Source organism: Cheilinus undulatus, linkage group 9 (assembly GCF_018320785.1).
Source record: "Cheilinus undulatus linkage group 9, ASM1832078v1, whole genome shotgun sequence".
In the NCBI taxonomy this organism is placed as follows: domain Eukaryota; kingdom Metazoa; phylum Chordata; class Actinopteri; order Labriformes; family Labridae; genus Cheilinus; species Cheilinus undulatus.
The window spans coordinates 32,564,475-32,585,578 of NC_054873.1; the positions used below are offsets into that span (position 1 = coordinate 32,564,475).

The following is a 21,104-nucleotide window of genomic DNA, read 5'->3' on the forward strand; positions in this document are numbered from 1 at the left end:
TAGGCAGAAAATTCGCTAGAAATTTGTTCTGCATGGTCAGCTGATGCATAAACTGAACATTAAAGTCAACAGAGCAAAACTGATTTAAAAAGAGTTAAACATGATTTTAAGTGATTGACTTGTTTTCAGTAAGGCTGTGAAGGTTGCAATCAACTATGATCCACAATTAGTGCACAATTTGTTTTATCGCAATTAATCTCATGCTTTAGTGTCCCTTTCAACACACTTTGGTTAAGCCCCATGAGTGTCTTCCTGCAGCCACAGTGATGTAAAATAAGTCCACCACTGCTCCTTTATGTCTCATTTTACCTTTAAAAAATACAGACAGCCCAGTGGACAAATCAAAAGTCAGCTGCACCTTGTGGTATCAACCCTGTGTTTCGTTTACAATCCATGACAAGTTCCGTTTTCCCTGGTTAAGTTCATATCATAATCTTCAACCTGACTCTTAAAGCAGGTCTGTATACAAGCAGGAATTACCCTTAATTTAAGACGGTGGAAAATCCAAAATGGCATAAGAGGAATTTTAAATGCAAAATAGTGGGATTTTAAAATGCAATAAAAGGCTGCGATTATCCATGATTAACTACAGAAATCCTGAAAAATAAATCTTTTGACATTCTTTGTTTCCAGATTTCAGTGTTGCCCTAAAGTGGCTGAAAGGTAAGTTTATGAGAACCAAGATGTAACTCATAACCATAAAAGCACTCCCAATGCTTTATTTTTGTCTCACTGATAGTCTGTTGAACCAAACCTGTTATAACTTTATTTTTATCAGTTTTTGACTCAAACATGATCGTAGAGAAATCTCCAAACAGAAGCCAGGGCCCAGCTCTCTCATCATTCTCCTGAATATGGAGTAAAAATGTCTTCTTTATTGCCCCCTTTTGGATGCTAATATAAGCTGCAGATCTTGTGTCTATTTAAACTCACTTCTGAATAATGCAAGGGGGTCAGATTGGAAGTAATTGATTTAATTTGCACGCAGAGGAGGGAATTGATCTGTGAGTAATGTACTCCGTTTACGGTTGTGAAAATGGTGCTGATCTGACCTGGATTCATTTGCTTCACAGCACACGCCTATTGTGTGCTTTATAGAGCAAATATATGGTGTTTATTTCACATCATTGTAACCTAATGATTGAATCCATATGCAGGCAGTAGAATATGTTTGTATGTGGCTTGTGGACATGAAGAGTTTAACGCTGTGATTGAAATAAACCACACTCTTACCAGCTTTACCACACCCACAGTTTATAAGTACAAAAACGTATGACTTTTCTGTCCATCAGTACAATATATACATCTCTTTAGTTGTATGAATTGATTGAATAATTCAGTACATTACAGCATATGTACATACCAAAAGGTAAAATGAAAACCATCATCAGCTGGAGCCTTCAGATGGTTTTCTGGTCATTTTCAAGTCTGTAGCCTCAGATTTAGAGACCTGAACACTGAAGTCTCCTGATGCCCGGCACATCTAATGTGTTAGCACCCCCTTCAGTTAGAGCACTGTGTTGTCCAGTGTTTCCAGTGCTGCTGAATAGAGTTAGAAAATGCCCTTGTGCAAAACACCAGGAAAAGATTAAAAAGCAGACAAACATACAAGAGAGGGCTGTAGGATATGAAGGCATTTTTAGAAGTGAAGGAGGACAACAGTAGATTTTTTTTACTTCAAATTGTTTTCTATCCAGTCTTTAAAGTTTGCTACATGTGTGTAGACAGTGTAGAGGTCAGGATCACACTCCCCTTGGTCATAGCCAAAGCTCACCAGTCCCAGAAGTCTCCACAGCCCTCTGCTCTCTCTCTGCGCCTGCGTAACTCCAACAGAGAGCTTGGGGTCATGGCTATCTTGGCTGTCAGAGAGGGCAGGGAGGATGAGGATCCCCCCCATGTCAGAGGGACATATGTTAGAGGGCCGATAGTCAGGCTTCTGGCTGCCACAAAGCATATTGTCTGTGACACTGACCGGCACGCCGTTGCGAGCGTACTGCTGCTCACAGGGGACCACATCAGCAAGACGGACCAGGCCAACCCTCGCCGTCTCATCAGAACCTAAATTTGGATCAGGAAGTGGAGACCAGCCTGTTACGAGCCCCTGCCCTGTGGTTACCTCTTCTCCTGTGCTTTCTGAGAGGCAGAGGGGTAAAACCTTCTCTCCAATCCTCGCTTTGTCCAGTAACTTCACAACAGCTATGTCAGAGTCGAGGATATGGGGGTCATAGTTTGTGTGAACAACGATGGAGGCCACCTGAGGAAGGAAAAATAACTTAGTATGCAAGTTATGGTAAAAAAATTTAAAAACTGATATTGGTAAGCTTACCCTTAGGTGTTGAAGACCTTTACTCTCAATGTGGTCATCCCTGAAGTGCTTCCCCACCACAACCTTGATCTTGGCTGCATCCAGAGGATACACCTTCCCCAGCTGGGTCACACAGTGCGCCGCCACCACCACGCTGCGTTGGCTCACCAGTGCCCCGCTGCACACCAGCTGCCAGTCAGAAGCCTGGTTGTAGTTGCCATTTCCCGCTCCACCGTTCTTCTTCAGGGACCCTGCCAGGCTTTCAGCCTTGGTCACCTTTGTCTCGGCTGCTCTGTTGGTGGAGCGGCGGTAGATGGCTGCCAGCCAAGGCCAGTAAGCCTCTGCAGGCCTCTCTGGGTCAAAGGTTGGATGCTTCCCACACACTGCCAGGGAGGAGGTGGCAGGATGGGAGGACAGAGAGGGAAAAGGAGGACAGGGGAAAATGAGACTTACATTGAGACTGTGTCAACACTTGCTGCTGTAGGACTGTCTTTACACTTTCCTTTCTTTCTGAAGCATCTCTTTTTAACTCAAGCTTGCTTGGCAAAATGCAAAGCAGTGACATCAATAAATCATCAGAAAAATACCCCAAAAATTTATCTCGTGACTAATGATAGCCTTAAAAGGCAGACATCACATGCTTTGACAATGCTTGGGCTGTTTTTTTGCTTCCTTGTGCCACACAACCATGATTTGAACCCTAAAGAAATAACTCTAGCTCCAACGTTTGTTGATTCTGTTATAGATGTGTACAAATCCTTTTATTAAAGTGGGACACAGCCTACACATAAAACATCTTTTCAGGCTGGTGTTCAGTTGGGCTGACCATAAGCAGCGGCCAATTTTGTGACCTTTACAAACAGTAATTAAAGCTACTGGTCTGCTACTGGATCTTCTTTGAAATGGGAAAGTGCTGTGAAGAAAAACAGGAACAATTTTGAGTGTTTAAGCTCTGAGGTGGACAGTTAGAATGAACCATTGTGTAGAAGACGTTAGGAAAACCTGTGCCAGTGTTGTATTACATTTGATTCTCAATACAGTGGACATTATTGATGTTACATTTGAGGTCACATGGATTAACTCCTATCTACTGGACAGGCTGCAGAGGTGTCTTTTAAAGCAGTTGTTCTCAACTGGTGGGTCAGGACCAAAAAGTGGGTCTTGAAGCCCTTTTCAGTGGGTCACGAATGTGTGCCTGGGAAAAAAAAATTGCACCAAATTGCCTGTGAGACTCTGTAAGGCATGCATGTTTTGTCCTGTTTCATTGTTTTTGTTAAACTTTTTGTACTGTCTTAGGCCCAAGCTCTACTATTTTTATTAAATACATCAAATTAGCAAAAAATTCCCCCAAATTTGGGTTGCAACTGTCCTTGAGGAGTATGATAGTGGGTCCTGTGATTCAACCCGTTGAGAACCACTGCTTTAAAGCACAAACAACAGCTGCAGGGTTTGATCAGATTACATTAAAACCCAACAGGGTTTTCTGTTTTGGTTCCCATCATCATGTACAAGTTTATGAAACCCTGTCACATATTAACTTTGCATTTTGGATGTTTCTCCTGATTTGAACTAAGAGTAACTGACTTCCTGTTTGGTAACAGAGCTACTTGTGTTGTTTGACTTCGAAGACTTTAACATGAACTTAACCATGAAAAAAGGAACTTTTTATGGACTGAAAAGGAAATTAGGGAACAATAAAAAGGTGAATGTTCAAGAATACAAGTTGACTTTTATGTTTTTTTAAAGTGAAATGAGACATCAAGGAGCAGTGGTGGACATTTTTTTACATCACAGTGGCTATGAGGAGATGTTGCAGTACCAAAGTGTGCTAAAAGAAGTCATAAATCATGCACTTAATTGCTTTTTTTTAAATAGTGCACCATTTATAGGCCATAATTACTCACAATGAATTGACAGCCCTTGATACATTTGTACAATAGTGCAAGTTCTATTTGACATCATACTACATTACATATAAATACGATGCATTCAGGATACATTCAGATCCCCTTCACTTTTTCCAACTTCTCATGTTGCAGCCTGATGCTGCAATCATTTAGACTAATTTTTTTCTCAGTAGTCTACACTCAGTAACCTCGATGAAAGTTTGAAAACAGAATTTTAGATTTTTTTTTTGTTGTATAACTATTAAAAATAAAAGCTGAAAAATCACATTGACATACGTATTCAGAACCTTTGCAAAAACACTTTCAATTTAGCTCAGGTGCCGACATTTCTCTTGATCTTTGCTAAGATGTTTCTACACCTTTATTGGAGTCCACCTGTGGTAAAATAAATCACTTTGACAAGGTTTGGAAAGGCACGCATCTTTCTTTAGAAGGCCTCACAACCAAGTCATGAGGTCAAAGGAACTGCCTGCAGAGCTCAGAGAGAGGATTTTTGCAAGGCACAGATCTGTGAAAAAAGCTCTGCTGCACTAAAGTTTCCCAAGAGCACAGTGGTCTCCATAATTCTCAAATTTAATTTACTACAGGTGGACTCGGATCAAGGTGTAGAAACATCTCAGCAACGATCAATAGAAATGGGAGGCACCTGAGCTAAATGTCGGGTTGTTGCATAGGGTCTGAATACTTTGGTCAATGTGATATATAAGTTTTTTATTTTTAAGAAATTTGTAGAAATTTCTAAAATTCTGATTTCACCTTTTCATGATGGGGTACTGATTGTCGATTAATGAGGAAAAAAAATGAATCGACTATAACATCAGGCTGCAACATAACAAAATTGAGAAAGAGTGGGGTCTGAATACTTTCTGATGCACAGTATATCTCTATATTATAATAAACTTTCAGGAATTTAGCCCCTTTAAACGCCAGTTTAATTCATAAAACCCCTTTGTTATTAATGTAAAACAGCTCAAAAAACTATTTAGTTTTAACAAACCACATGCAAATTGGATTTTCTTGAAAGACGTGATCATAGCCTTGGCCTTGGGTATGTCAATGCTGAGCAGCAACCTTGATTTTAATGCATTATAATTATTTCACATTGTAAAATTTCAAAGATTGTTACCCATAGCCTCCTCCTGTACAAGTATGGACACCATACAATTAGCATTAAAAATAGTATGTTTTCACTACTTTTGTGCATTAATCTTTTTCATCTACTTAAGCCCTGATGAGAAATATCAAATGCTGATTAATTTTTCAGGAATTTAGGTCATCACATCCTCACATGCAGGGTTGCTGTACAGAAGTTATTTCTCGTTATCTCAAAATCAGATGTCTGTCTGTATATTTTGTTGATTTTTAGCCATTTGTTTTCATATATCTAGTCCTTTTAATAAAACTCAGCTTTAATATAATATCTCTTTGTTTTCTTTAGCTTATCATGTTATAACTGAGGAGTGCTAAAGGAACTAAGGTTTGAAGTAAATGTAGGAAAAAGGAAAATAAGTTAAAATATTTTGTCAAATGAAATTAGAGGCAACTAAATAAATATATTTTTATATTAGGCATGCATGTCAATATATGGATGTATAATGCTGTGATAGAATATGTAAGCATGTGTTTTTAGTGAGTGTGTTGTTATTGCCAGTGGCCAAACCACTGGCTGTCCTGTGCTGCCCTCACCTGGTGAGCAAGACACATGGCGCCCACTCCATTTCCCAGTCTTCAGGCAAGTGCGGCGTGAGCTGCCAGAGTGTTGGTAGAACTGAGATGCACATTCATACTCTATATGTGTGTAGAGGTGGTGGAAGCCCTGAGGTAGCTGGGAGAGCAGAGGGGGGACTTTGGAGGGGTCGTCAGACTGCAGCTGACGGCCCAGAGCAGAGGAGTAGAGTTTATGTAGGGGGGTCTTTCTGAGGGCAGAAGAGGAAAAAAATAATATAAAGACACTCCATTTTGATTGAGTAAATGGGCTTGAATTTGAGAGAAAAAATGAACTTAATGTCATGAGGGTAAAATGAGTTTAGCATAATAATATAGACTCCTTATGCCTTATGGAAATTTAAGGGTTTTTTTCTAAGTAATATGCATGCTTGTTCTGTCTCATAGTTCATTGGTTAAAATACCTTGAGGGTGCCTGAGGAGGGAGAACTCTTTGTTTAACCAGCTCTGACACTTTGGGCTCCCTGCATGCTGCAAATGAGCACACACACACATAAGACACACAACAGGAATACCAAACACATATTCTGTGATTTACATGGAGTTGATGCAATCAACTGGCTGACTGGCTTGGAGGTACTACACCAAGGTGCCAAGTCTTTGGCAGTTTCTCTGTCCACTAGAGAGACACTTCAGAAGTTGTTCCTTTGATAATGGCTGAAATCAAAAGTCTGAAATAAATACAGGCATTTGCTTTGTTGCTAACAGTAAGATAAAAAAGAAAATTCCATTCTCATGTGTTTAATTTAACCAGTGTGTTCCAGCATTAAAAATGTATAAAGAAAAAGCGAGTCTGGATCTGTGTTTTTGCTCTGGCGCCCTAACTTAACTTCCTTCAAGCCAAAAAAGAACAACATTTCCCAATGTTTAGACACTATTAGGCTGCTACATGTCCACTCACAGCAGAACTTGTTTTGTCTTTTATCCCCAGCTCTTAAATGCATCAGGGAGGTCCCGGCCAGGATAGTTCAACCACTTATCTTTTGGCAAAGAGCTACAGAACATTCAGACCACAATCTATTAAGAACTAATTAACTTTTACAGCCCCAGACTGATGAATCTTTGTCCTGAATGAATCCATTTATTCAGCATTAAGCATTTTAAGACCTTTCACTTACAAGATATACATCTAAAAGTTTGACAGACTGATAGAAAATGATAAAATCATGACTCTTTTTTAATTACTTCCCTTCTTAAGCACTCAATAATCTCCTAATAAAACATTCAGCCAGCAGTTTTATGCCTCCAACCCCTGTAGATGCTTTAGCCTAATAGAAACTGGAAACAATCTTTTAATTCATCCACCATCAGAAAATGCTTCATGCACATGAAATGTGGACATAAATGCAAAAGTTTCAACTTCAAACTCACAAACTTTTGGGTTTGTGTTTAAGTTTTATCTGGCTGTCTATAGTCCAATAAGTGGTACTGAATCTTTGCAGTGAAAAAAAGCAGAAGTGAGGCTATTTCAGCTCTACTGCCTCAACTAATCTCTAACTGCTGGCAGTGGCTAGAGGCTTTAAAATCACTATGTAGATCTAACCAGTGATTATGCCATGTTATGGTCTATGTTGCTCCCCCCCACCCCCGAGTTCTTAGCCAGAGAGACCAAACAGATAATACCTCTGACACAGAGAGGTTGTTTGCCGCTCCAGGTTCCATCAGACTGGCAGGTACGCTGGGCGTCACCTGCAAGAGCATACGAGTTGTTGCAGAAGAACTCCACAGTGTCAGGATGAACACCAGGGACCTGCTGGTGGTAGCCATGGTAGAGGCGAGGCAGAGGTGGGCAGCTTTTCTCTGCAGGAAGGAAACAGACCAGAACTGTCACCATAATTTAGATATGATACCACTAAAAATCAGACAATTTTGCTAATAATTGCAAGATATATCCTACATGCTGATATTTTCAGATTTATTTCAGCAGATGTCAATATTACTCTGATATAAAAGCACATTTCAAAGTGAAAGGATAAACAAAACAAACTTCAGTCCTTTAAAATGCACTTTAAAGTTTAACAAAGAAAAGACTGAAGTAAATTAGCATCTGCTGTTCTGGTCTTTAGCTCCACAAACTTAATTGCACATGGCCAATAAAAGTACTCACCCCGTTGGATGTTTCACCCTTTTGTTGATTTTCAAGATCAATCTTGGTCAATGTAATTTTGCTTTTTGACAAAAAGGAAGCTCTTTAATGTCAAGGTGAAAACAGATTTCTGCAAAATAATATTAATTTAATAAAAAATATGTCACGTTAAAAAAAAAAAAAAATTCAACAGAGGTCCAGCCAATCGGTGCTAGTCTCACAATTAGTGAAAGAGGGATCACCTGAGTGCTGTGAATGTGTCTCAAGTGATTGTAGTATAAAGACACCTGTGTCTGGAAGGTCCAGTCACTGCTTAGTCAGTTTTCCTGGCTATCATTACACCATAAAGATAAAAGAACACTCCCAGCAACTCAGAGAAAAGGTTATTGAAAAGTATAAATCAGGGATGGATAAAAAACATTTCCAAAGCACTAAACATCTCCCAGAGTCATCATCAAGAAATGGAAGGCACATGTGTAAATCTGCCTAGATCAGGCCATCCTCATAAACTGAGTGACTATGCAAGAAGGAGACTAGTGGGAGAGGCCACCCAGACACCTATGACTACTCTGAAGGAGTCACAAGTTTCATCAGCTGAAATGGGAGAGACTCTGCATACAACAGCTGTTGCCAGGGTTCTTCACCTGTCACAGCTTTATGGGAGAGTGGAAAAGAGAAAGTCTCTGTTGACGAAATCTCAGATTAAATCTCAACTAGCGTTCACCAAAAGGAATGTGGGAGACTCCATGGTCAAGTGAAAGACAGTTCTTTGGTCTGATGACACCCAAATGGTGCTTTTAGCCATCACATAAGACTCTGTGTTTGGCGGACACCAAACACTGCATTTCACCACAAACATACCATCCCCACTGTAAAGCACGGTGGTGGCAGCATCATACTGTGGGGATGCTTCTCAGCTGCTGGCCCCGTATGGCTTGTAAAGGAAGAGGGTAAAATGAATGTGTCAGAATAAAGGGAAATCCTTGAGGATAATCTTATTCAGCCTGCAAGAGTACTGCAGTTTGAGAGAAGTTTTATTTTCCAGCAAAACACTTGCCTGAATTATACAGTGAAAGCTACACAGAAAATGGTTTAAAGACATCAAGGTGAATGTTCTGGAGTCACTGAGTTGAAAAGGGCAGTTCAGCCTTTGTGTCCAGATGTACAAGCGTAATAGAGAGTTATCAACACAGACTCATTGCTATAGTTACAGAAAAAGTACATGAAAGGAGTGAATATTAATGCAGTCCTTTTGTTTTTCATTACATATTTTTATTTAACTGAGATTTGATTGTAAAAATCTGATTTCACTTTGGCATTAAAGAGGTTTCTTTGTAATTTTTCTGTAAAAATATATAAAGACCATTAATGATTTATAAAATCGATAAAAGGGAAAAACATCCAAGGGATAAATATTTTTTATAGGCACATATGGCTGATATATCAGTTGTAAATATCAGCAGAAATGCTGATTTGATAATCAACTTTTTGGGTTTTTATATAAATGTGCTTTTTAAGGCTTTTTGCCTGTTTTGAAGGGACAGAGCAGTGGATAGTGTAGGATATCAGGGTGAGAGAGTGGGGAATGACATGCAGGAAAGGAGCCACAGTCAGATTCTAAATCTGCACTGCCTGTTTGGGAGGCCAGCTTCTGTATAACACCAGGCCATCTGTGCCCCGATATTTAACCTTTAGGCTGATTTCTGCAGTTGCTGATATCATACAGGCAATATGTGCACCCTTACCACTGTTTCAACACCAATCTAACAAAAAAGAATGATAATAACTTCTAGGTATCAAATAAAGGGTCATTTCTTGATTTTTACCACACAAAGCTGTAGGTAAACTCCTGCTTACTGTCTACATTGCACAAATACAATAGCAATGTTGTTCTGTATATAGTAATCTACTTCATGTGCTGCAGCTTTTGCTTAAATAAGACTGAAGATCTGTCTTTTTAAACTGTGGCACTTTTCATTCAGTCATTCATTAAAGAAAAATATATTTTTCATTTTATAACAAGTGGAACTGAAAAGTATTCAAGAACTGATATTGTTAAAAACCTTAGAAGAGAGGAAGGCAAGAGTGAGGGCCAAGACAGGAACAATATGTATTCTGATTTCCTTTGGATGCATATCTTACCAATGATGCTTTGGTTGATTTCTTTCTCCCTCTCTTTCTCCTTCTCCCTCTCCAGCTCCTCCTTTGTTTTCTCAGCAGTCTTCTCCACCTTCTTTTCCTCTTTAACTATTTGTTTTTCCTTTCCCCTCCCATTCTCCTCACCTCCTGCTCTGTACATGGTGTACTGAGTGATATTAACTCGAGAGGGAATGATTTTTCTCCCAAGAGAAATGATTGTATTATTATCAGTCTGTGTGTCCTTTGTGCCATGTAGAAGTGTGTTGTTCTTTGTCCTTTCCAGTTCAAATATCTCCACTGTGTTTTCACCCTCAGATATCACCGTCCTCAGCTTGGTATCATTAGGTCCCACTTTGTCCGGCTCTCTTTTCCCATTCACCTGCATGTCTTTTCTCTCCTTCTCCTCTTGTCCTTTGTCTTTTATCACTATGATTTCTGTGATGTCTGTCTTTCCTATATCCAAATTTGGGTCTTCTTTTTTCCCCGGCAGCTTTTGTACCTCAGGTTCTTTCTTTTCGACTGTGTTCAAGCTGTTGTCTGTGCTTTTAGGATCCCCTTTATCTTGACTTCCTCCTGTGGGTTTCTCTGACCCAGTATTACTTTCCTCTGGCTCTTCTTTGGTCTTATCCTCAGCCACTGTTTTCTCTGGAATGGTACCAGTAGATTTATCTTCTCCGCCGACTGCAGTGGTATTCTCTCGCCGGGTGTTTATATCTCCTTCTCCAACACTTTCATTCTCTCTAGTTGTGTTCTCTTGACCTTTCTCTTTAGTTTTTCCGATGTCTTTTTCACTGGAGATATCTTTTTCTTTGTCTTTTGTCTTGTCTTTTTCAGCCTCAGGGAGAGTATTATTCACTGTTAAAACAAAAGACAAAGAAAAAAGAGCGTTAGCAAAGTTCAGTTAGCATTTGGCCTCCTTCAAATCCACCTTGGGAGTCTTTAAACTGGTGTTGAGTAGCTCAAAGAGTGGATGTGGTTTTAAAATGCAAGAAATATCAACTACGCCGATTATAATGCTCAGTCTGCTGATAACATGATAACAGAGAGGGTGCAAAATAGATGATATCTTGCAATTTGGACTCACAAAAAGCTCAGCTCTGAAACATATTAGCATGCATACATCATAACTAAGAATACAGCGAGGCTTTATTTACATGAAAACCCTGACTGGGGCATTATTTCTAGGATTGTTAGTTAGAGATCAGGATTTTTACTTTATTTTATAATGCACTTTTCAAGAACACCACCAGCATCCATCTCCCTGCTGTGCTGTCCTCAACATGAAAGGCTAACATATGCTCCCAGTCAAAGCTTATCAAACAGTTTCCTAAAACCAATACAGAGTCAGAAAGATCTGTCTCTTCTTATTTTAACCCAAACAGTTGGAATCTGCTTTTTCAATTCAAACCTTTATGTAGATTTAAAGGAATAAATAGATTAAATACAACTATCTGACCCACTGAGGACTTTTAGCCCTTAAAATGAACGATGTTCTTTCCACAAGTGAAAGGTATGATATATAATAGAGCATAAATTAATTAAATGTATCCGTAGGAAGAGCCTTTCTAAAAAAGAGTTGGCTCTGTTCTCTTAGGACTGAGATAAACTTGCTGTTTTACCTGTGTACAATGCATTCAGAAAGTATTCAGATCCCCATCCTTTTTTTTAAGTTTCAGGCTGATGTTACAGTTGAAAAAAATGCTTTTATTATCAATAATCTACACTCAGTACCCCATCATAACAAAGTGGAAACAGAATTTTAGAAATTTTTGCAAATTTATTGAAAATTAAAAACTTAAAAAAAAAAATGAAATATCACATCCACATAAGAATTCAGACCCTTTGCAACAGCTGAAATTTAGCTCAGGTGCCTCCCATTTCTCTAGATGTTTGCTGCGATGTTTCTACACCTTGATCAGAGCCCACCTGTGGTAAAATAAATAGACTGGATATGATTTGGACAAGGGTTGAAAGTAACTAATTACATTTACTCAAATTACTAATTGACTAGATTTTTTGTGTATTTGTACTTTTTGGAGTAGCTTTTCACATCACTACTTTTACTTAAGTATATTTAGAGTGAAGTATTGTACTTAATTACATTTTAAAAAGCAGTGAGTAGTGAGTAAAAAATTAAACACTTAAAACCACAACAAGGAGGACCAAGCTTTCTGCCAACAACATGAAAACGACCAGTCATTTGGCTTTTAAAACATGACGGTCAGTATACAGAGAGAATGATTCCATATTTCTTCCCAAAACAGCCATTGTATTGTACTTTAGGTTAGGTCAGACCTTATAATATACAACATGGTTGGAGGTCCACATGTTCTTGTTGTAATTGCACATGAAGGACTGGTATTTCCCTGTGAAAGCCCCTTGGGTAACAAAAGCAGCTACTCAGTACTCAGTACTTTGAGTAAATTTTAAAATACTTACTTTTTACTTTTACTTGAGTAGATTTATAGACCAGTACTTTGACTTCTACTCAAGTAAATTTAACCAGAGTAACTGTACTTTTACTCGAATACAATATTCTGGTACTTTTTCCACCTCTGGATTTGGAAAGGCTAAAATCTCTCTATAGAAGGCCTCACAGCTGACTGGGGAACATAAAAAAATAATTTTTAAATGGAAGACTTTTGGAACAACCAGGACTCTTCCAAGAGCTGGTTGCTCAGCCAAACTGAGCAAACAAGGGAGAAGGGCCTTAATAAGAGAGGTGACCAAGAACCTGATGGGCTGAGCTCCAGAGATCCTGTGTGGAGACGGCACAAAGTTCCAGAAGGACAACCATGACTGCTGCCCTCCACTGGTCTGAGCTTAAGGCAGAGTGGCTTAAAACACATGAAAGCCTGCTTGGACTCCATGTGAAAGCCTGGCTGTTGGGAACCTTCAGTATAGCAGAACTTTTTTATGTAGCCCTTGCAACAATTCTGAGATTAGAGTTCAGGATCCTTTGACCTCATGGCTTGGTTTTTGCGCTGATATTTACTGTAAGCTGTGAGACCTTTAAGTCCAATCAATTTAATTTACCAAAGGGGGGCTCAAATCAGGATGTAGAAACATTTCAGCAAAGATTGAGAGAAATGGGAGGCACCTGAGCTAAATTTTGGGTGTTTTGGTAAATGGTCTGTATACTTATGTCAATTTTTATTTTTAATAAATGTATATAAATTTCTAAAATTCTCTTCTCACTTTTCCATGATGGAGTTCTGGGTGTGGATCAATAAGAATAAAAATCAAATTTTTCAACTGTAGCATCAAGCTGCAACATAAGAAAAAAACAAAAAAAAAAGGTAAGGGGGTCTGAATACTTTCTGAATGCGCTGTATATCAATTTTAGGCTGCTTATTTAAATGTAGATCAGTCAGAATGCTTGAGGAGGGGTAAGAAAGTAGAGAGAGTGGTGAGTGAAGGGATGGCTTTGTGTTGGTCTGAGAGACTGCTGCTAAAGTGTGACATCTACTGGACACTGAAAGTCGCTTATTAAACCTTTAAACTACCTCATGCATTTTCTCCATATTTCTAAACTCTCTCTTTCTCTGACCTTGGGTGCAGACAGGAGGAGGACCACTCCAGGTGTTGTTCGGCAGGCAGGTTCTCTGTGAGTTTCCGCTGAGCTCATAGGGATGGTAGCACAGGTACTGCAGGGCAATCAGGACATCATTGGGTCCATAAACCAGGAAGTGGTCTCCATGTTTTGGCTTGGGTGGTAAAGAGCAGACACTTTCCACTGGAACTGGAGACAGGGAAGATATAAAAGGGAATATGTCTTGAAAATAATCCATGATCTGCATCACTGACAGAGATAAACAAGCAAATGACGCAGAAATGACATTCCCAGAACCCAAAGTTTAATCATTTGCAGGAAAATATACAATCCACATCAATGTCTCACCACACTTAGGGGCGGGCGCGCTCCAGGAGCCATCGCTGAGGCAGATGGCACTATGAGCCCCCCGTAGCTCAAAGCCAGGGTCACAGCGGAAAGTGATGCGTTCCCCTGAGTGATGAAGCATACCCTCCGTGGATCCATGGGTGGGGACTGGAGGCCTTTGGCAGCCCACCACTGAGTGAAAACACAGGCACGGAAATATTATTCATAAACACATGCTGTCTTATTTTTCTTTTTCTTGAGTCAGAGCAACATCGCCAAAATGAACATGTAAAGGAGGATTTGGAAGGCATCGCTATCATTCCTCAAACTTCTGTTTATTGTATCTTCCTGCTGCAGGAGACCACACAAACAGAGCTGAGGTGAGACTTAATAAGCGTCTGGTGTTTACAGGTTCGACAGGTAACCTATAAACTGAAATCTTAGCTCTCCGCTCTTAATTTAAAAATATCCAGAGTTTTATAATCACTGCCTGCTACCTTAGAGGCTCATTACTGAATCATTTCAACCATTGTGGTAAAGTGTGAACAGTTCACAGCGAGACTTTCACACATGGCTTGTAAATGAGAAAGAAAGAAGCTGCAATAAAAGCAGCTTTAGTCAAAACTGTTCAATTTTCCACTGTTGTAAAAGAGGATTTTATGAAGTGAGGAAGAGGGGATTGGTTATGTGGTATTGGAAAACTGTGTGTTACAATGTTATGTGGCGACTACTTTAAAATAAAAGCATCAGATAGTATAGGGAAACTACTCAGAAGTCTATAATGTGCTGTTCATGTGTGATTATAGGAGCTGTTTGTGTCTTATAGACAGGTGAAAATGTGTTCACACATGTTGTGGTGTGAAAAAAGCCTAACACACATGTTAACACTGAGGTTATCGCACCGTAACAGCACCCTCTGTGAGATAAAGCCTTAGGAGGTTTTCCGTGCTGTGAGTTGAAGTTGGGTAATATCCATGAAATGTTTTCTTTGTGGTTTTATTCCCAAACTGAAGATCTCTCTAAAAAAAAAAATCAGGGCGTTTTTACTGCTGTATTTTCAACCTTTAGTCCTGCAGGGAATAAAAAAATGCTGTTTTTCAACCAACAGTGCAAGTAAACTGTAGCTGACCTCTAAACGTGTTTTTAAAGAAGCATGCTGCAGTTTCATGGGTGTTTCTGTTTTGTGCTCCAATCCTCCATGATGGTTTTGTCTCCAGACATAATAATGATTGGGGAGTTTTTAAGGTGGAATGCTTACATAATACCAAAAACCACACATACTGTAAGTTAATTATCATTCCTTTAGTTCGATCCTTGGAAACTGTGTTGAATATTACACTCTAAAACACTCTCAGACTGATTAAACTCTGCAAACTGAAATAAATATTTTCCAGCATGATAGCTTATCAAAATTCTGCCATTCAGAAGAAGTTTTAGCTCAGGCTCACACTAGATGACAGGTTGATTATTAGAGTCAAAATACAGCTGATGTCAGGCTCATACTTAAAATTCTCCATCTGCCTCTGGGGCAGACATGTAGACTACATTTCCTCTACAAAATGTCAGACATTAGTGCTATTCCAGCTCTACTCCACTAAGATTAACAGCTGAGGATTCCTCTAGGGAATACAGATGAATACACACTGTGTACACCTTTTTTTACGGGTGTCTCAGTCTATGGAAAAGTTGGCTTGTGTTACAGAAGTAGGATTGTTTCACCATCAGTTTTATAGACTCTATTTTAGCCTTAAAAATGAGTTGACGTGACAAAGAGGGAGTGGGGTTCAGGAAGTCTGTTTTTGCAGGATCTTAAGGGAGGTGTAGAGGATATAAAAATTCACGTAAGGAGTTTTAAGGAGTAGACAAAACCTGATTGAGCTGTACCCCACATGGAGATGGAGCTCTGCCAGTAGGGTGGTTCTGAAGGGGTATGTTTTCTGACTTTACCAGACTCTATTAAGACTATTTTCTGTAGTTTTGTTTCAAAGATTTTATCTTTGCCTTTATTTAGTGGGATAGTGGAAAGTGTGGGATACAGCGAGAAAGTGGGCAAAGAGAGGAGGGGAGCTGCAGGTCAGACTTCAATCTTGGCAGCCAGATTAAAGGCTATGGTCTCTGTATATAGGGGGCAGCGGCGCCACCAGCCATATTTCCTGTACATTTTACTGCCAGTAAAAATATAATTATGACAATGAAACTGTGACAAAAGCAGTTTTTGTGTTTAATTCTATTCTTTTCTTTCTTCTTTTCTGTTCTTTATTAGCAGTCTTTGGCTGTGCTAATCACCAGAGTCATGACATAAATACATATGATAAGTATGATGTAATAGTAATGGGTCATAGGTTATTATAATAAAAAAAATCTTGGTGCCAAGCGACACGTGTGTTGACATGTATTGAGCTTGACTCTGCTCCCTCCAGTCTCAAGTTGTAGCACATCAGGCCCCGTGATGAATCTTGCAAGACTGTTTATTGGATTAAGTCCATTATATGTGCTTACAGGTAACCTTGAAGCAGATACCCTGTCTGTCATCAGGCAGATCCATCTTGCAAAGATCCAATTTGTGCCAGGTATGGACCAATCAGTGTCTCATGAGAATAAGGAGTTAGCTACAGGTATAGTTTAGTTGGACTGCAAGTTGGTAGTAATGGCTGCTCACCAGTAAAGTATAGGAGCAGTTTTTTATCAGATCATTTCTTTACTGAAAGAGGAGCAAAGAACCACACTCAAAGTCTTCAAAGTCTCAAAGCACGGAACTACGGAAACGACTGAAAACGTTGTAGTATATATGTAAGTGGTGCTGTAACGCTGCAACTGAAATGCACCAAAAGTGGAAGAAGATTACGCAAACTGCCCAAAACTTTCTCTGGTTGGCCTTCTGGTTGATCTCTGCGGTGGATCTAGGAGCATCTGGTGTGTGCTGCTCTGGGTGGTGGTAAAGGAGCATTAAATTTTGATGTAAAAGTTGTAATAAGCTCAGTAGCTTCTGCAGCATGAACACAACCCTGTAATCTGCCATAGTTGTTTTGGCTTGACCCGCACATGCAGCTTAAGTGGCCTCTGCTATGTATGACAATTGTTTCAAAAAAGATACGAAACAGTAAGCGTTTACAGATTTGTTCACTCTAATGAAACGCAGATAAGACAAAAAACTTTTGCATATACTCCTGACTTCGTCTCCATGTGGACGGGGCCTAACTCCATCGCTAGTAAACTACAACAGCATCTGCCTGCTGAGCTCATGTTACTTACCAGAGCATGCCTGCTATTTTGTTTTTACTTGATACTCTGACTGTCATGTGATAAATGTGACAGAACAGAATGTATGACCAATCACCCTCTGAGATTTTTTTTTTTTTTTAACCCTGCTCTTCCCAAACACTTTGTATGGGAGGTTTCCTTGATAGTTGTGAAATGTATCCCATGCAATAGATACACGAAGGATAATTCTAGTAGAGATACTGCTGGGCAGATTTTTTTCACAGTCCCCAGCAGAAGGCGGCAGCCAGTTCATGATGAAGTCAGGATCAGTCTAAGAGTATGATAACAGGCAAAACATCTGAGTGGACTGGCACCAGTGAACACTGATCAGGATACTGGAATAGATGCAAAGGTGTTTCTACAAAAGTTTGATGCAACAGAGAGAACCTGTTCAACCTCCTATTGTTAGGAATTCAGTTGGATTTTATTTCCCCATTTTGCCTTTTCCAGTGTGCTTAGTGGTGGATAAGTTCTGTCTTGTTCTTGAATGTTTGATTCAATCACCTCTTTTCTTTGCTTGTCTTGAAACTGTGTTGCCATGTGATGAAATCAATTGCTTAATACTGTATTTTTATGATGACAATTTAATACAGATCAGCTCTGATGGAATATAACAGCCTTAGTAAACTGCTCCCAGTATTTATCTGGCTGTTGTTATTAGGGTCAGCTGTCTGGCTACATGTGGTTTGTCTGATTTTTGATGTGATGTATGCATCTCTCTTTCCCTCTAAGTGATTATGCATGTGTGCATGGAAACCAGGTCTCCGTCACACTCTGGAGCATTGAAATTTCATCCTGCCAGGGCTACTGAGGGGCGACTTAACTGTCAGGCAAAAAGCTTAGCAAAGCAAGGGAAATTTTATGAGTAGACTTTCACTAACACAAACATCACCACTACTTTAACAAATACAAGAAAATAAGATGGGTTATATTGGGGGGACTGTGGCTCGGTCCTCATGCAATTGGAAGAATGTCGGTTCACGTGTCAATGTGTTCCTGGGCCAGACACTTAACCCCAGTAAACCACCACTGCTGCGTCAGTGGGATAAGCTAATACTGATGGCCAATACTCCATAGCGAACTCTGCCATGAGGGAATGACTGAAATGTGACATTTTTACTGAAGGGATAGCTCCTTGAGATTAATCATCTCGTTTTTAAGAGGGTTCCAATATAGAGTGAATTGGTGTGAATGGGTAGGTGTGAACTGCAGTGTAAAAGTACTTTGAGTAGTCTGACGGCTAGAAAAACGCTATGTAAGCTCAAGTCTATTTATCAGTCCATTTCTATCCTGCCTTCAGCTTGCATTTGTGTTGATTCAGAGGCTGCATCAACTTCAATACCAAAGGGGGGCCTATCTGGTAGAGAAGTTTGGGAATATGCAATAGGTCATTTGTGCCCAAGCTACTTTGAGGGGGAAGTGAGACAGCCTGCTTAAGCATGCTGTGTACAGAGGCACAATGGCTTTAAAGGAAAACCAGCAGACTTGCCAAAACCAAAGAACAAGGACAAAAACAAAGAAACTTCTTTGTTTTGTCTATACTACAAAGATTTAATAACTGATTCAACGTTTGGGCTGCATGTCTGAGTGGAGGTCGGTCTTATAAACAGCTACAGTTTGTCAGAACTCTGAGGAAGAGGTGGAGATGGAGGGAAAGCTATGCAGTTTGTTTTGGTGCCTGTTGCTAAACTGGATATCTTTCCTTAAAGTTGTGTATTATACCTTTAATTTTTTTCTTCAGCTGTGCCTAATTCCAAGCAAAAATATTTGTTCCATGGTCTTTTGGATTTGCAGCCCCATCTGTTGAAACCTGTTTTATATTTCACATATTTGTTAAAGCCGACCAACCATAACCAAATATGCGACTGCCTGGACAGTGAAGGCAGCTGGCTTGAACCTCATCCAAACCACAGACCTCTCCCTAGTGACCGTGAATCACCGACAGGCCTTATAAGTCGGTTGTTGATAAGTTTGCTGTAACCAGGTGTGTCCCAATGAGAAACACTAAAAGAATTTTGTGATTTAATAATAGTCAATATAGTACGACTCATGTCTCTAAGATGTCTGGAAAGATGGAAAATTCCAGTCATCTCCAGAAAATTTCATTAGGAATGCATTTGAGACTTGTTTATTCTCCACTGTGATTAGAACCTGCAGGTATTTTTCCTTTTACTATGTCAGTTTTTCCAAAAAACATGAAATATTATCATTTTTAGGACGGATTATTCTGCAGATGGTTCAGTTCAAGTCACAAACTCACCGTTTTCACACCTCTTGCCTGTGTAGCCAGCCAGACAGGCACAGTGGTACGTGTATGAACTATCCAGAATACAAGTCCCATCGTGCAGACATGGAGAGGAGCTGCAAGCTGTAAACAAATAGTGTGAAATTCAAAGTACAAAAAGAAATGCTGTACTTTTTAGTAGTAGAGTGATACAATCTTTATGCTAAAAGGAGTCCACAACATGCTACACTGAGGGATTCAAGCTGGCACTGTTGAAATGTCAGTTTTACTTCTATTAAATGTGTCCGTGCATCTATGCACAAAAAGCTTCTGTTTACTTTTACTACATCTGGCTTGGCTGCTTTTAACTTTTAAGCTTGTGTGCATGTCTGCTGAGTTTTTTTCGACCTTCCGAATGAGGAAATTTCTGGAAGGAAGGACATTTTAGTTGGCCTTTACTTTTTCAATGGGCTGTTTGCAGAATCAACTCCTTTATGCAGGCTTCTGCTGGAACACATAGGTGTCAGTCACGCACTGTTTAAGCCTTCTTTATTACACTTGGACTCTAAGGGACTAGGAAACTTCTTTCTTGTTTGCATTTGATGTGGTGCCAGACTCCAAAGAGGTTCTTTGTTTATTGGGTTTGACATTTCAATTGACTTTTTTATTTATTGAGAATGAAGCTAGGAAAAACTGTTGTGAGGCAATGAAACTTGATTAGGGCCTGGCCTTGGTTTTGAGGTTAAAGATGCCCATAGGCAGCTGAAGGAGGAATGGAGGCAGGGTATGAATACATGAAAATACATCCTCAGAAGTAAAATACTTGTATTAAAAATACATAAATACAACTATGTTGCTATTTGACCTGCCTGAGTTCTCCTGGAAAGTGGCGAAGAATCCATCAAAGTTTTTGTAGCCATCCGACACGAAGAGGATGTGCAGACTGTTTCCAGAGCTCTGAATCGGCGTGGGTCTGCTGTTTCCGCAGAATCGACCGATAACACCTGAGTTAATGCTGTCACCATCTCGGACCTCAATGAAGTCATAGCGGCAAGAATGGTGAAACTCCAGACTCAGCATCATAAACCTTGAAGTAGAACAAAAAGATAAATAACATGAAGTGTTAAACATTTTATCAAGGTTAGTGTGTGTGAGGAACTTTTCGTGCAAGTTGGTTATGGCACCTTCTTTGGACAAATGTTGAGTTGAAATCTAAAACTTGCTCTTCAGGTGCAGACTGTCATGAAGGTTACAACTAGGAATGGCAACCATTACCCACAGTCATTTGATAAAGGTGCATATTTAAACATGAATACCATGAAAAAGTTGTTTTTTCCCTTTTGATTTAATTCAAGAAAGTGAGACTATGGTAGATTCATAATTACAAAGTGAAATATTTCATATTTTTGTATTAATCTTGATAATTACATCTTATAGTTTACAAAACATTAGTCAAGAAAGGATTTATGATACATCTATGCTACATGGGAAGGAGGCAATCAGTCCGTGGCACTGCTGGGGTGTTATGAAGCCCAGGTTGCTCTGATAGCAGCCTTCAGCTTGTCTGTATTGTTGAG

The 21,104-nt window shown here is 39.5% G+C and overlaps 1 protein-coding gene across 1 annotated transcript in view; it reads right to left on the reverse strand.

Annotated features, from left to right (window-relative positions):
* Positions 1–1,237: 1,237 nt before the first annotated feature.
* The window catches only part of pamr1b (peptidase domain containing associated with muscle regeneration 1b), a 46,022-nt gene continuing 26,155 nt past the window's right edge, over positions 1,238–21,104 (reverse strand). The window contains exons 5-14 of the mRNA XM_041795647.1: positions 20,397–20,614; positions 19,564–19,671; positions 14,064–14,234; positions 13,713–13,904; positions 10,166–11,017; positions 7,561–7,737; positions 6,342–6,408; positions 5,899–6,128; positions 2,327–2,688; positions 1,238–2,254 (exon numbers count right to left, since the gene is read on the reverse strand). Coding sequence (XP_041651581.1) covers positions 1,673–2,254; positions 2,327–2,688; positions 5,899–6,128; positions 6,342–6,408; positions 7,561–7,737; positions 10,166–11,017; positions 13,713–13,904; positions 14,064–14,234; positions 19,564–19,671; positions 20,397–20,614 — 2,959 coding nt within the window. The 3' untranslated portion in view covers positions 1,238–1,672. The remainder of the gene's footprint in view (positions 2,255–2,326; positions 2,689–5,898; positions 6,129–6,341; positions 6,409–7,560; positions 7,738–10,165; positions 11,018–13,712; positions 13,905–14,063; positions 14,235–19,563; positions 19,672–20,396; positions 20,615–21,104) is intronic.